The sequence below is a fragment of the Poecilia mexicana genome, unplaced genomic scaffold (genome assembly GCF_051168715.1).
Source record: "Poecilia mexicana isolate PSO_F unplaced genomic scaffold, ASM5116871v1 scaffold_15, whole genome shotgun sequence".
Classification (NCBI taxonomy): domain Eukaryota; kingdom Metazoa; phylum Chordata; class Actinopteri; order Cyprinodontiformes; family Poeciliidae; genus Poecilia; species Poecilia mexicana.
In genome coordinates this window covers 21,643,927-21,655,734 of record NW_028263384.1, presented here as the reverse complement: position 1 = coordinate 21,655,734, position 11,808 = coordinate 21,643,927, and the positions used below count along the sequence as shown (strand labels likewise).

Sequence of the window (11,808 nt, the reverse complement as noted above, 5' to 3'; positions counted from 1 at the left end):
TACCTTTCAAATAACCTACCGTGTTTTTCTTTCGTGGAGCATTGTGCATGGAGTGGATCGATCGCTTCATTGTACTCATTTGTTACTAAATTCCTTGAACTCATCTGATGACTTCATAGCCTTGAGGAGTGGCTATCCAAAGTACCAAACCACATTTCCTGGTGCTGGATTCACACTCCTACCTTTCACAGTCCGAGATCATCCGGTGTCTTCAGAGTCGTTGTTCCATCTCAACAAAAAATGTTGATCAGCTTTTATATCTTCCCAGTCCATACACCACGTCTTCCCGGTCCATACACCATCTCCATACACTATATACCATGAGCTCAAAATGTTGATCAGCTTTTATATCTTCCCAGTCCATACACCACGTCTTCCCGGTCCATACACCATCTCCATACACTATATACCATGAGCTCAAAATGTTGATCAGCTTTTATATCTTCCCAGTCCATACACCATCTCCATACACTATATACCATGAGCTCAAAACCATCATCCCCCAACAGGGACACTGAGGATGCATGTGGTGACAGTGGAGAGAAAAAAAACATCCCTTTAACAGGAAGACGTATCAAAAGGAGAAACTTCCCTTTAACAGGAAGACTTTCCAAAATAAGGTATAATTTTGTTGAGTTATACAAGAAAACTTAGGCAAAACCTCATAATGAACATGCATGTAGTGACAGTAGAAAGGAAAAGCTTCCTTTTAACAGGAAGACTTTCCAAAAAATAAATAAAAACTGGTTATCAAACATTGATTTAAGTTATGACCCTAAGCTATGCCTCATACTGAGGATACATGCGGTGACAGTGGATAGGAAAAACTTCCCTTTAACAGGAAGACTTCCAAAAAATTAACACTGCACCAATTACGTAAATTCATTAAAAATAAGCTATAAACAATGCCTCCTACTGAGGATCCACGTGGTAATAAGAATGGAAAAACTTCCTTTTAACAGGAAGACTTTCCAAAATGAGGCCAACACTGAACTAATTATTTAAATTGGTTAACTGTTAAGTAGGTTAAATCAATGCCTCATATTTAGGATGCATGTAGTGACAGTGAAGAGGATAAACTTCCCTTTAACAGGAAGAAGCCTCCAGCAGAACCAGAAGTTGGCTCTGTAAGAAATGCCATCTGTCACGATCCCCGGGGGATTGGAAAGGACAGAATAAAGGGACAGAGAAAGAAAGAAAAATAGCTGCTCCAGAGGCGTTTCTATAGGAGAAAAGAGGGTTAGTTGCAGTAGAGGCTCCCATGGTGGCTTTATCTACGAGGGGAAAAAAAGTTAATTGCAATAAAAAAGGTCCACCGGTTGCATAGTCTAGGAGAAAAAAATAGGTTAAAACAAACTTAAACACCGACGGCCAGGTCCCAGTCGGTCCTATCCAGAAGGAAAACATGGAGTTCAGCTAAAAGCCTGTGAATAAGAGATGGTGGATTACAGTGTGAACATTACCTGCAGCTCCAGGAGATCTCTCCATTGCCCGTCATTGTTGTCGTCCAGAAGAAATGAAGTCGCATGACGAAATTGCACGAGGCCACGCGTTGTTTCGGCGCAAAAATTAATCCGTTTTCACGTTTAAAATTGAACGTAAATTTGTGTGAGTTATTGAGTTATTAAAGTATGAAACTATTAAGTAGGTATAAAAAAATGAATAAAAATGTATTTATGTTGTATCATAAAGACCTCATCTTCACCCACAATCATATTTGATATTCATTGGAAAGATAATTATCCTAATGGAGCCATACTAATGTCAACATAGCCACATTAGATTAGCACTGATAAGTAGGTATGTTATGCAGGTTAATTAGTGATATTTACAAAGCCTAAGCTGAATCACTTCTAGTTATGCCTAAATCTGCACAGGTCATAAGACCAAAGAAACAGCACTAAAAACCCAAAGACAGAAGGATTTAAAACAGCAGAATCCTTCTCAGCTCATTGACTCTCAGCAGAGAATCAAACCAAACCAGAAGCAGGAGGCCGAGCGTTGGCCTTCAACAAACAGCGTTAGCATCAGCAGCACAGCAAAACCCGCAACAGCTCCTACCCTGAGATGTCTTCTGGATCCGCCATTGGAACAGTTCTTTGACTTAACCAACCTTTGATGGGTTGGGCGGATCCGCCAGGCACCTTGTAGGGATTCCTCAGCTTGACGGAAGCGATCCTCAGCTTCATTGTAGAATATCCATAATCGATCAAATGCTAGCTCCAGATGCCATTAAATCGCCTCAGGTGTTTCAGGGACGCCAGTCACCAAACAAACCGCCGCCGAGCGGCCATGATCGGGTCTCTTCTTGTGTGCTGCTCTGTTTAGACACACACGCATAAAAAAATGGCATCACTAATGTCATCGGTGGAAAAAGAAACTTGGAATAAAGTTTCCGAAAAATAACTTGCCGAATAACCAATGCAGCGATTTCAAACATGGCGTTCCCGCAAACTGCTCAGGTCAAGTACAAGGCGTAACTAGGCCTCGACGAACACGATTTCAAAAGTTTCAGTCATTAGGCTGGGCGTCCACTCGGATTCCGCGTCTTGGAAGATCAGAAAATATCATTTTTAAAGGTCCAGGTCCCAAAGTTCATGAATATCAGTCCGACAGCGTCGTGTCTTCACGCGGCCACGTCCTCGCCGCATCAAACTTGTTAAAAAGCTCACCTGGAAGCTGCGTCATATTTGTACCCAATATGGCGCATGCGCGTCACGCTCATTAAGAACGAAAATGGCGCCATTCGCCACTGTTGCCAGATTTGACATGTTCCAGTCCAAACAGAGTAAAACTAAGCCGTAAAACCTGCCCAACTTCAAAGAAACAGTCCGGATCTAAACCTCTAATAAAACTCATATTAATAGCACTATATGTTTTATTCATCATCTATCCCTAATATAATTTAGAGAAACAGCAACATTTTTTATTTATAATGTAGGACTGAAGAATTTTAAGTTTTGAAAATGTACATTTTTCTAAAAACAAACTAATGTGTGTGTGTGTGTGTGTGTATCAATTGTTCTCAACTCTAAAACTACATAAGGGATAAACATGCTTTTTATATTTTCAAAGCTTAACACCAAACTGCTGCTCCAGTTTGTCCCGACTCCTGTGGAGACTGAAGAGTGTCAAATACAAAAAATAACTTAGGTAATAATTATTTAAGAATCATTACTTTAATAAAACTCTTCACTCTCCATAGATCTGTCTTTTGATCCGTCTTTAAATAATATAAGTTTATTCATAAAGTAGTTTTGTAAAAATACATTTTTATCTTTAATTTATACAAATATAAGTCAACAGACCTTAATTACATGTTCAGCTTGGATTTAATTTAAATGTAAATCATGAACTCCTTGTTGTTTTGATGTTTCTGGACTAAATAAACTTTATTTACTGGTTAGAATCCAGATAATTACAAACTGGTCTCTCCAGAAACAGAGACGCTCAGCCTTCAGCAAAAAAACAACCAGTCAGATGCACTTTTCTGTTTAAAAACCATCTAGTTTCAACCATGTTTATCTTTCAAGTCCCTTACTCGACTATGAACCATTTACTTAAAGAAAGTTGTAAAATTGTAAAATAAAAACAGAATTTTCCTGCATTTTTCAAATTTCTGATGCGTTTTGAAAAAAACAAAACAAACAAAAAGCAGTAAAGCTGAACGGATAATGTGCAGTGGTAGCATAAAACAACATAGTGATCGAATTTTAAATTGACATGCAAGAACAGCTCAGTGTGGCGACACGCCGGTCTGCCGGGCGTCATCCTGAATGATGTCACAGCGTCATGGCAGCTCAGTTTCACATACATGGAGGGGAAAATCAGCAGTCGCTCAGTCCATTGAACAATACAGAATATAAGCAAGCAAAGAGCTTAGTCATTACATTTTGATACCATCATAAACCACACATTCTGTTAAAATGTACATTTTCTGTGTGCAACTAATATCACATTTTCTACGTTAGACTAAAACAATAAGGACGTCCCCTTGTAGATTTAAATAATCCCTTCACTCCTTTCAGAGCCTGAAATTTATTGCTGGTGTTTTTCAGAGAAGAAAAGCAACACATAGAAAACATTTGAAACCCGTTACATCAGAGCAGTAAACTGTAACAGATGCATGTTTTCTGACTGCTGGTTGAATACAAACAAGTTTCAGACAAACTCAACAGATTTCTGAATTAAAAGCTCCCATTCCATCAATATTCTGCAGGTAAATCTGTAAATGTGACCATCAAAAGTTAAATAAACTCATGTTATTTTAAAACTCAAACTTCACATTTCACTTTACGCTCATTCATTCTGCAACATTTCTCTGTTGGATCATAAATTAAGGAACAGAAACTCTGAAGAGCCGCTTTGGAGCTGAAAGAGCCGACTCTAGTGATCCGAGCCAAAACAACGACAGGAACCGAAAATAATTCTGTTCATCCAAACTGATCTAGAACAGGAAAGTCTAAATTCACGATAATGAGGAAGAGAAGATTTTGGGTCCAACGGTGTCGGCTTTCTGTCAGCAAGTTAACGGGATAACGATGGATAAATTATTTTTATATTCTGGTTGACATCCAGCTAGAACTTCCAGTAACTGGTTCAGATTGAATGTTTGAGTTGCTGAACGGTCAGAAGTCTGAGGAGCCTTCATTCAACCCTTTAGCTGTTCCACCTCTGATGATCCAGGCAGCACATTTCTTCTGACAGTTAGACTTTCTGAAAGCGTGGCGTCACACGGCGGGGCGTTCGCAGCGTTGCCTCTGAAAGCTGAATGGAAGAGCAGCTTTGCAGCCTTGAACCCTTCAGAGAACCGAGTAGAACTTCTTCAGACTTTAAGATGCAGTTGTTCATGAATCATGTCGACATGCTCAGAGGTGAGGACGGTTCCCGTCACGCAGCTTTCAGGTTCATGTTTTCCTGTGCTGAACATAATTAGAGGGAAAAGCAGCTTTCTGACATCTGAGTGCTGGAATCCAGTCAGAACGCCTCCATGATTGATTTACTGCCTGTTTCTGTGCAGAGTGACTGATTAGCTCCCCGCTGGGTTCCAGCTGATTTACAGGAGGGAAATATTCTCAGCACAACTGCAGAACCGTGAATAATTAAACACATCAACGATACAGAGGGGAAAAAAAACATTTAAAAGGAAACTTTCTGAATCAAGGTTTATTTTAAATCAGTTTCTCAGGTGCAAACAGGGAGAATAAACATGATAAACATCCAGAATAAAAAATAACGGAACCTCCAAAGGAGCAGAACCAAGGAACCCAAAGACCCAGTTAAGTCTACATCTCAGACTTAGAAATTAAAATATTGTGTTAAAGTGCAATATGTCCAGCCAGTCGTCTTAGAAAGTCAGTCAAGTTTTTATCTTATTTTATTCAAGATTATTACACACATATCAAGCTTTTATTTTGTTAGTTTTAATGATTATGGTTCACAATTTAAGAAAACCTGAGAAGTGTCTTAGAAAATAAGAGCATCACAAACTAATCAAAAATAGATGTTAAGCTCTAAAGTCAGGTTTCTGAAAAGTATCTATAGTTACCCATAATCATCAAAATTACAAATTATTTCACAAACAAAGGCCTGTAAAACATCACTGTGCGAGACGACCAGCAAGAAATATCAAACTGTTATGATGCATTAAATATATTTTTAGATGAGAAAAAACACGGAAACACTTTCTGACAGCAGAGTCGGCTGTGATGTTGGTCAGATTCAAGTTGATTCTGGAAGGAGATAAAGTGCAGCAGGATCGGTCCAGAACCGGACCGGGTCCAGAACCGGACCGGAACAGGTCCAGAACCGGACCGGACCAGGTCCAGAGCTGGAGCGGATCCAGAACCGGACCGGGTCCAGGGACCAGAGCCGGAGCGGACCGGGTCCAGAGCCGAACCGGGTCTGAACCGGACCGGGTCCAGACCAGGAGCCAGTTAATCTCATCAGTTCCAGAACCTCTCGGTTCTTCTGGGTTCAGATCTACATGGTAGAATTATTTCTGTCCCAGATCTGCAGGAATCTTCAGCCTGAAGGTTCATTTCAGCGGATCATTTTAACGGCTTTAAAATATTAATATCAAATAGTTTTAAATTTAATTTGTTGGTATTTTGTTGCAGGTGTTACAGGATTTCCTGCCGTTTAGAGGCGCAGTGTGACGGTCACCGTTTGGTTTCATCTGTTTTTGTTGCGGGTTTGGGAGGAGGCGGCGTCTGACGGCCATGTTGGCGGTCCGGAGACGACATGGACACCAGGAGGCCCGGAGGAGACGACATGAGCAGGAAGGAGGGAAACGGCTCTTCTGGGCTCTCAGGCTGCAGCCACCACTGTTCTTTATTAAAGATTTTTTATTATAATAAATGTCTTCAACAGGGCTGAAAATAATTTTGCTATGGATGCAACAAATGATTCCCCTGAACATGATAACTCAGAGCTTCAAGATTATGTGAAGTCCAGATGGTTCAGAAAGATCAAACTATGGTAGAAGATAATGTGACTTTAAAGCAGCTCTCTGTGGAGAAAACATGAAATAAACTATATTAGGACAGATGAGGGAACTCTAAACAGATTGCACATTAAAATAACGAGGAAGGGCTTGAGTGCTTCTCGTGTCATGAGGGCAGAGTCATATGATCATAAATGAACACAAAGTGTAACATGAACATAAAAATACTTGGTGAAATAAAAGTATTAGTGCGTACAGGCTGCAGGAGGGTTTTAGTATTAACCAGATTATTGCTAATCCTCCCGCTGACCTTCAGCTTTAAGGTCAAGTTAGTGATTAAATAAAAGCGTCTCAGACAGAAAGATATGCTCTATCATAAGCTGCTTCATTAAGACAGTAATATGAAAGCTAACTGGATACGGCGTTAGCATTTAGCCACTCTGGAGCGGAGGCGCAGCTTGATCTGTTGGCCGCCGTCGCCGTCCTTCGTCTCCTGGTTAATAATCTGAAAACACAGACAGGAGAAAACATGGCAGAGGAGGGCGGACGCAGCAAAGCAGATAAAGAACAAACCAGGAACAGACGTGCTTTAAGAAAAAGAAATAAATGTTAGCCACTAATAAATTCAAGATGGCCACTAGGGTCACCAAGGTAAAATTACTTTTGCACTAAAACTAACAATAGTTAAAACAAAAGAAAACTTTTTGTGTCAAATCACACACACCCATAGAAATGATATGTACTGATTTTTTTTACATTTATTTTTCAAGATGGCCGCCATTGTTGTCATGGAATATAAACGTTTGCAATAAACTCACCAAGAACATGTTTGGTGTCAAATCAGAGCCCACATCTTTGAACTGTAAAAATCATATTTTATTCATCTTGTGTTTGACTTTTCTGGTTGACATTTTTCAAAATGGCCACCATAGTTGTGTTGGAGAAAATGTTTATGCTGAAATCAGCAGGAGTTATTGCCAGTGGTCGACGACGCTAACCAAAGGTTTGGTTCACTAACCACTAATTCAACAACAATCTTAGCTCCACCAGCGTTAAACACACAGATATAACCAGAAGCTGATGCCAAACCACTAAATATAAAAATTAAGTTAATGCTAAACATAAAAAATAAGCAGACGGGACAGCTAAGCAAAGTTAGCAGAAGTTAACGCTGAACCACCAAACAAAGTCTCTCAGTCCGTTTCACATCTAAATATCCTTCCAGTTCACGGCTGGTGAGAGATTCCTGAATTGGTCAGTTTCCTGTTGGGGTTTGCTACATTTTATTACTTTGAAGTTGTATGAAAACAAGTGATGTGACAAAGTTTATCCAGGTCATAAAAATACGTAACATTTTATGGTGATAATTGGTTCAAAAGGCTCAAAATCGTCTGCCATCTTGAAATCCAAGTGGCTGATGGGAAATATGAAAAACATTCGACCTGAGTGCAGAACAAGGCCTTTCAAAAAAATATGCAGCATAATTAAAATATTCTTTCAATAGAAAATGGTAGTTGTAATATTTTGTGGCTGGGATTTGAAGCCAGAACCTTTTTGCTGCAGAGACGCCAACTGCTCCAATAAAAACATTCATTTTCTCCATAAGACAAACCTCATATCCAGATTTACTGTGAGGTTATTAATACAGGATAAAGATAAAAAATAACCCCAACGTCTCATTTCCCAGTATTCAGAGCATTAATAAATCAGATGAAGATATGAGCCGCAGCCCCGGGTCACGCGGCCGCGGCTCCACTCACCGGGTGGGGGGGCATTTCCATGGGGCAGGAGATTTCAGGCCTGTAGAGTTTCTTTCTGCTCCTCTTGGCCGTCAAACGGAGGGGGGAGCAGGAGGAAGAGGAGGAAGAGGCTGACTGGGCATCCACACGGCCGCTGACCAGGCTCATCATCTTCTTGGCTGCAGCAACACATCAGGGTGTTTTCAGGGATTTGATCAGCATGAACAAACAGCAGCACAAAGATCCAAGGCTGGCGAGAACAAAACCTCATTCCGAGTCAGAGACCATTTAGAGAGGGAGAGTAAAAGTTTCTAAGCTCTGATACTCAGGTTTTGGTCACCAGATCACATCATTTACTCCAAGCAGGTAAAACACTGGCTGGTTAACGTTTCCCAGTTAAATGAGAAGTTAAAGCCCAGTCCAACACATTGTAACCAGTCAGGCCTTTAGCAGGACCCAGAGTGCATGTGAAGATGTTTCACTCAGCGACTGCAGTGGGACTCTACTGGTACCAGGCCTGCTCAGCCTCCAGGCCCAGGCCAACCATTTACTCGGCTGTGGTTGAACTGTGTTTAGTTCTGGTGAGGTAAGGCTCCCTGCTCCGGCTGAAAGGTCGTGTGTTTCTGACCTCCAGAGCCCAGCGCGGTCGGGGACCTCTGCAGGAAGTCTCCGATCTTCTGCAGCGCGCCGTCCTTCCTGCCGCGGAGGCTGCTCTGGGAGGTAGCGCTCTGGCCACAGGGAGGTAAAGGTGGTCAGCAGTTTGTCTCACAGCGTCCAGTTTAACAGTGACTGTTTGTTCTGGGTGGTACCTCCTCTGTCTGTGGGCTCAGCTTTGGTGTGAGTTTGGTTCTGGTGTTCCTCCGGTTCTCCGTCTCCACTTCCTCCTGAAAACCCAGACATGACTCATCTTTAACAAGGAGCGAAAAACAACATGTTTCATAATGACAGGTTGGAGCAGATGGAGGCGGTTCTAATTCAACACAGTGAGGAGCAGCCGCGGTGAAAATACATGTCATTTAAGAGGAGAAACAAGCTGTAATTTATAGTTGGAGGCCAGGCGGAGGAGCTGGAATCACAGCGAGGTAAACTCACTCATTATCTGAGTGTCAAGTGTTTGGCTGGAGGAAAACCTGCCGTCGGCGCGAAGCACAAAACCAACCAGGTTCAACGCATTTCAGATTCAGACACTCAGCTTAAACACACCAAACATGTCCAGTCCAGCCAAAAGGCCCTGAACGCATCGCCACTGAAAACAATTGTCTGCAAACAGCAGCAGCTGCTCTCCACTTCTTGTTTGACCACTTGGCCTGTTTACTGCAGTGTGATTCAGTTTTCTCTAAAAACAATTCAACCGGGAAAAAGCTGCTGGTCCACATGTTTATTTATTTCCAAACAAAACGAGCTCAGCTGTGACGATCTAAATGACAGATTAACATGTAAACAACTGTTGGATTATTTAAACTGTAAAACTATAACTGTTCATAATCTAAAGATGTTCCATTATTATAAGAGTGTGTCAACCTTTCATCATATTTGAGGATTTTCAGAAATAAAACTGGTTTTAGCAGGAAAGAGGAAAACATGTACTAATGTCCGATCAATCAATCAATGATCAGGTTTCTTTTGATTCAGATTCGTCGTCTGCAGCTCAAACTGGAACGCATCCAAACTGAAAACTATGAATTATTTAGCTACATCAGTGCTTCAGCTCACTGGTCATTTCCATTCCTCTGCTGAAGCAAAACTACATTTACAGTTTTTACAGACAAAATTGCAATCAGCATTTCAGACTTTAGAGAAAACAGGAAATTATCAAATAAAAGCCTGATCGGTGGAAACAAAGAAGGAATGTGAAGGAGAAATCAGGCAGCTGGCTCATATTTTATCCAAACTTTAGATTTAGTCTCTGCTGTCGACTCAAAGGCAGGAAAGAGTTTTAAAGGATTGTAAAGTTACAGCAGCTCAAAGCCTCAGTGGATCAATCGGGATCAAATCTTCTCCTTCCCTGCAGTGTTTTGCCACAACATCAAATCAAAGAAATGTGAATCACAAGCAGCCGTAGAAGACGAGGCCGACCTGCGAATCGGCTGATTGGTTGGGGAGAGGAGTGGGCGGGGAATCTGGGGGAACAAAGGTCACGACCTGTGGAGTCATCAATGACTCACTGGATGGTTTTACAGATAATCAGAGGAGCGGGGCAGCAGAGAGGAGCCGAGCGTGAGGCGCTGTGTGTGTGTGTGTGTGTGTGTGTGTGTGTGTGTGTGTGTGTGTGTGTGTGTGTGTGTGTGTGTGTGTGTGTGTGTGTGTGTGTGTGTGTGTGTGTGTGTGTGACAGAGGGTGTGTGTGAGCGAGGCGGAACAGGCGTTAACATTGTGGAGGCGGAGGGATGAGAGCTGATGAGGAGCAGAGATAAGCTGGGATTGGACGGCGTGGAGTCAGTAAACACGATGGAGAGGATGGAGCAGAGCCGGAGAACGAGGAGGGAAAGTAAATGAAGAGAGGGATGGAGAGAAGGAAGAGAGGGATGGAGAGAAGGAAGAGAGGGATGGAGAAAAGGAAGAGAGGGATGGAGAGAAGGAAGAGAGGGATGGAGAGAAGGAAGAGAGGGATGGAGAAAAGGAAGAGAGGGATGGAGAGAAGGAAGAGAGGGATGGAGAGAAGGAAGAGAGGGATGGAGAAAAGGAAGAGAGGGATGGAGAGAAGGAAGAGAGGGATGGAGAGAAGGAAGAGAGGGATGGAGAAAAGGAAGAGAGGGATGGAGAGAAGGAAGAGAGGGATGGAGAGAAGGAAGAGAGGGATGGAGAGAAGGAAGAGAGGGATGAGAGAAGGAAGAGAGGGATGGAGAGAAGGAAGAGAGGGATGGAGAAAAGGAAGAGAGGGATGGAGGGAAGGAAGAGAGGGATGGAAAGAAGGAAGAGAGGAATGGAAAGAAGGAAGAGAGGGATGGAAAGAAGGAAGAGAGGGATGGAAAGAAGGAAGAGAGGGATGGAGAGAAGTAAGAGAGGGATGGAGAAAAGGAGAGAGGGATGGAAAGAAGGAAGAGAGGGATGGAAAGAAGGAAGAGAGGAATGGAAAGAAGGAAGAGAGGGATGGAAAGAAGGAAGAGAGGGATGGAAAGAAGGAAGAGAGGGATGGAGAGAAAGAACAGAGGGATGGAGAGAAAGAACAGAGGGATGGAGAGAAAAGAGAGGGATGGAGAAGGAAGAGAGGGATGAGAGAAGGAAGAGAGGGATGGAGAGAAGGAAGAGAGGGATGAGAGAAGGAAGAGAGGGATGGAGAAAAGGAAGAGAAGGATGAGAGAAGGAAGAGAGGGATGGAGGGAAGGAAGAGAGGGATGGAGGGAAGGAAGAGAGGGATGGAGAGAAGGAAGAGAGGGATGGAGAGAAGGAAGAGAGGGATGGAGGGAAGGAAGAGAGGGATGGAGGGAAGGAAGAGAGGGATGGAGAGAAGGAAGAGAGGGATGGAGAGAAGGAAGAGAGGGATGGAGAGAAGGAAGAGAGGGATGAGAGAAGGAAGAGAGGGATGGAGAGAAGGAAGAGAGGGATGGAGAAAAGGAGAGAGGGATGGAAAGAAGGAAGAGAGGGATGGAAAGAAGGAAGAGAGGAATGGAAAGAAGGAAGAGAG

General features: G+C 42.4%; 1 protein-coding gene across 2 annotated transcripts in view; it reads right to left on the bottom strand.

Annotated features, from left to right (window-relative positions):
* Window positions 1-3,508: 3,508 nt before the first annotated feature.
* kif20ba (kinesin family member 20Ba) overlaps window positions 3,509-11,808 on the bottom strand; it is a 32,836-nt gene continuing 24,536 nt past the window's right edge. For both annotated transcript variants that reach the window (XM_088012778.1, XM_015005952.2), the window contains exons 29-32: window positions 8,994-9,068; window positions 8,813-8,912; window positions 8,206-8,363; window positions 3,509-6,950 (exon numbers count right to left, since the gene is read on the bottom strand). In XM_088012778.1, the coding sequence (XP_087868904.1) occupies window positions 6,870-6,950; window positions 8,206-8,363; window positions 8,813-8,912; window positions 8,994-9,068 (414 nt within the window). In that variant the 3' untranslated portion in view covers window positions 3,509-6,869. The remainder of the gene's footprint in view (window positions 6,951-8,205; window positions 8,364-8,812; window positions 8,913-8,993; window positions 9,069-11,808) is intronic.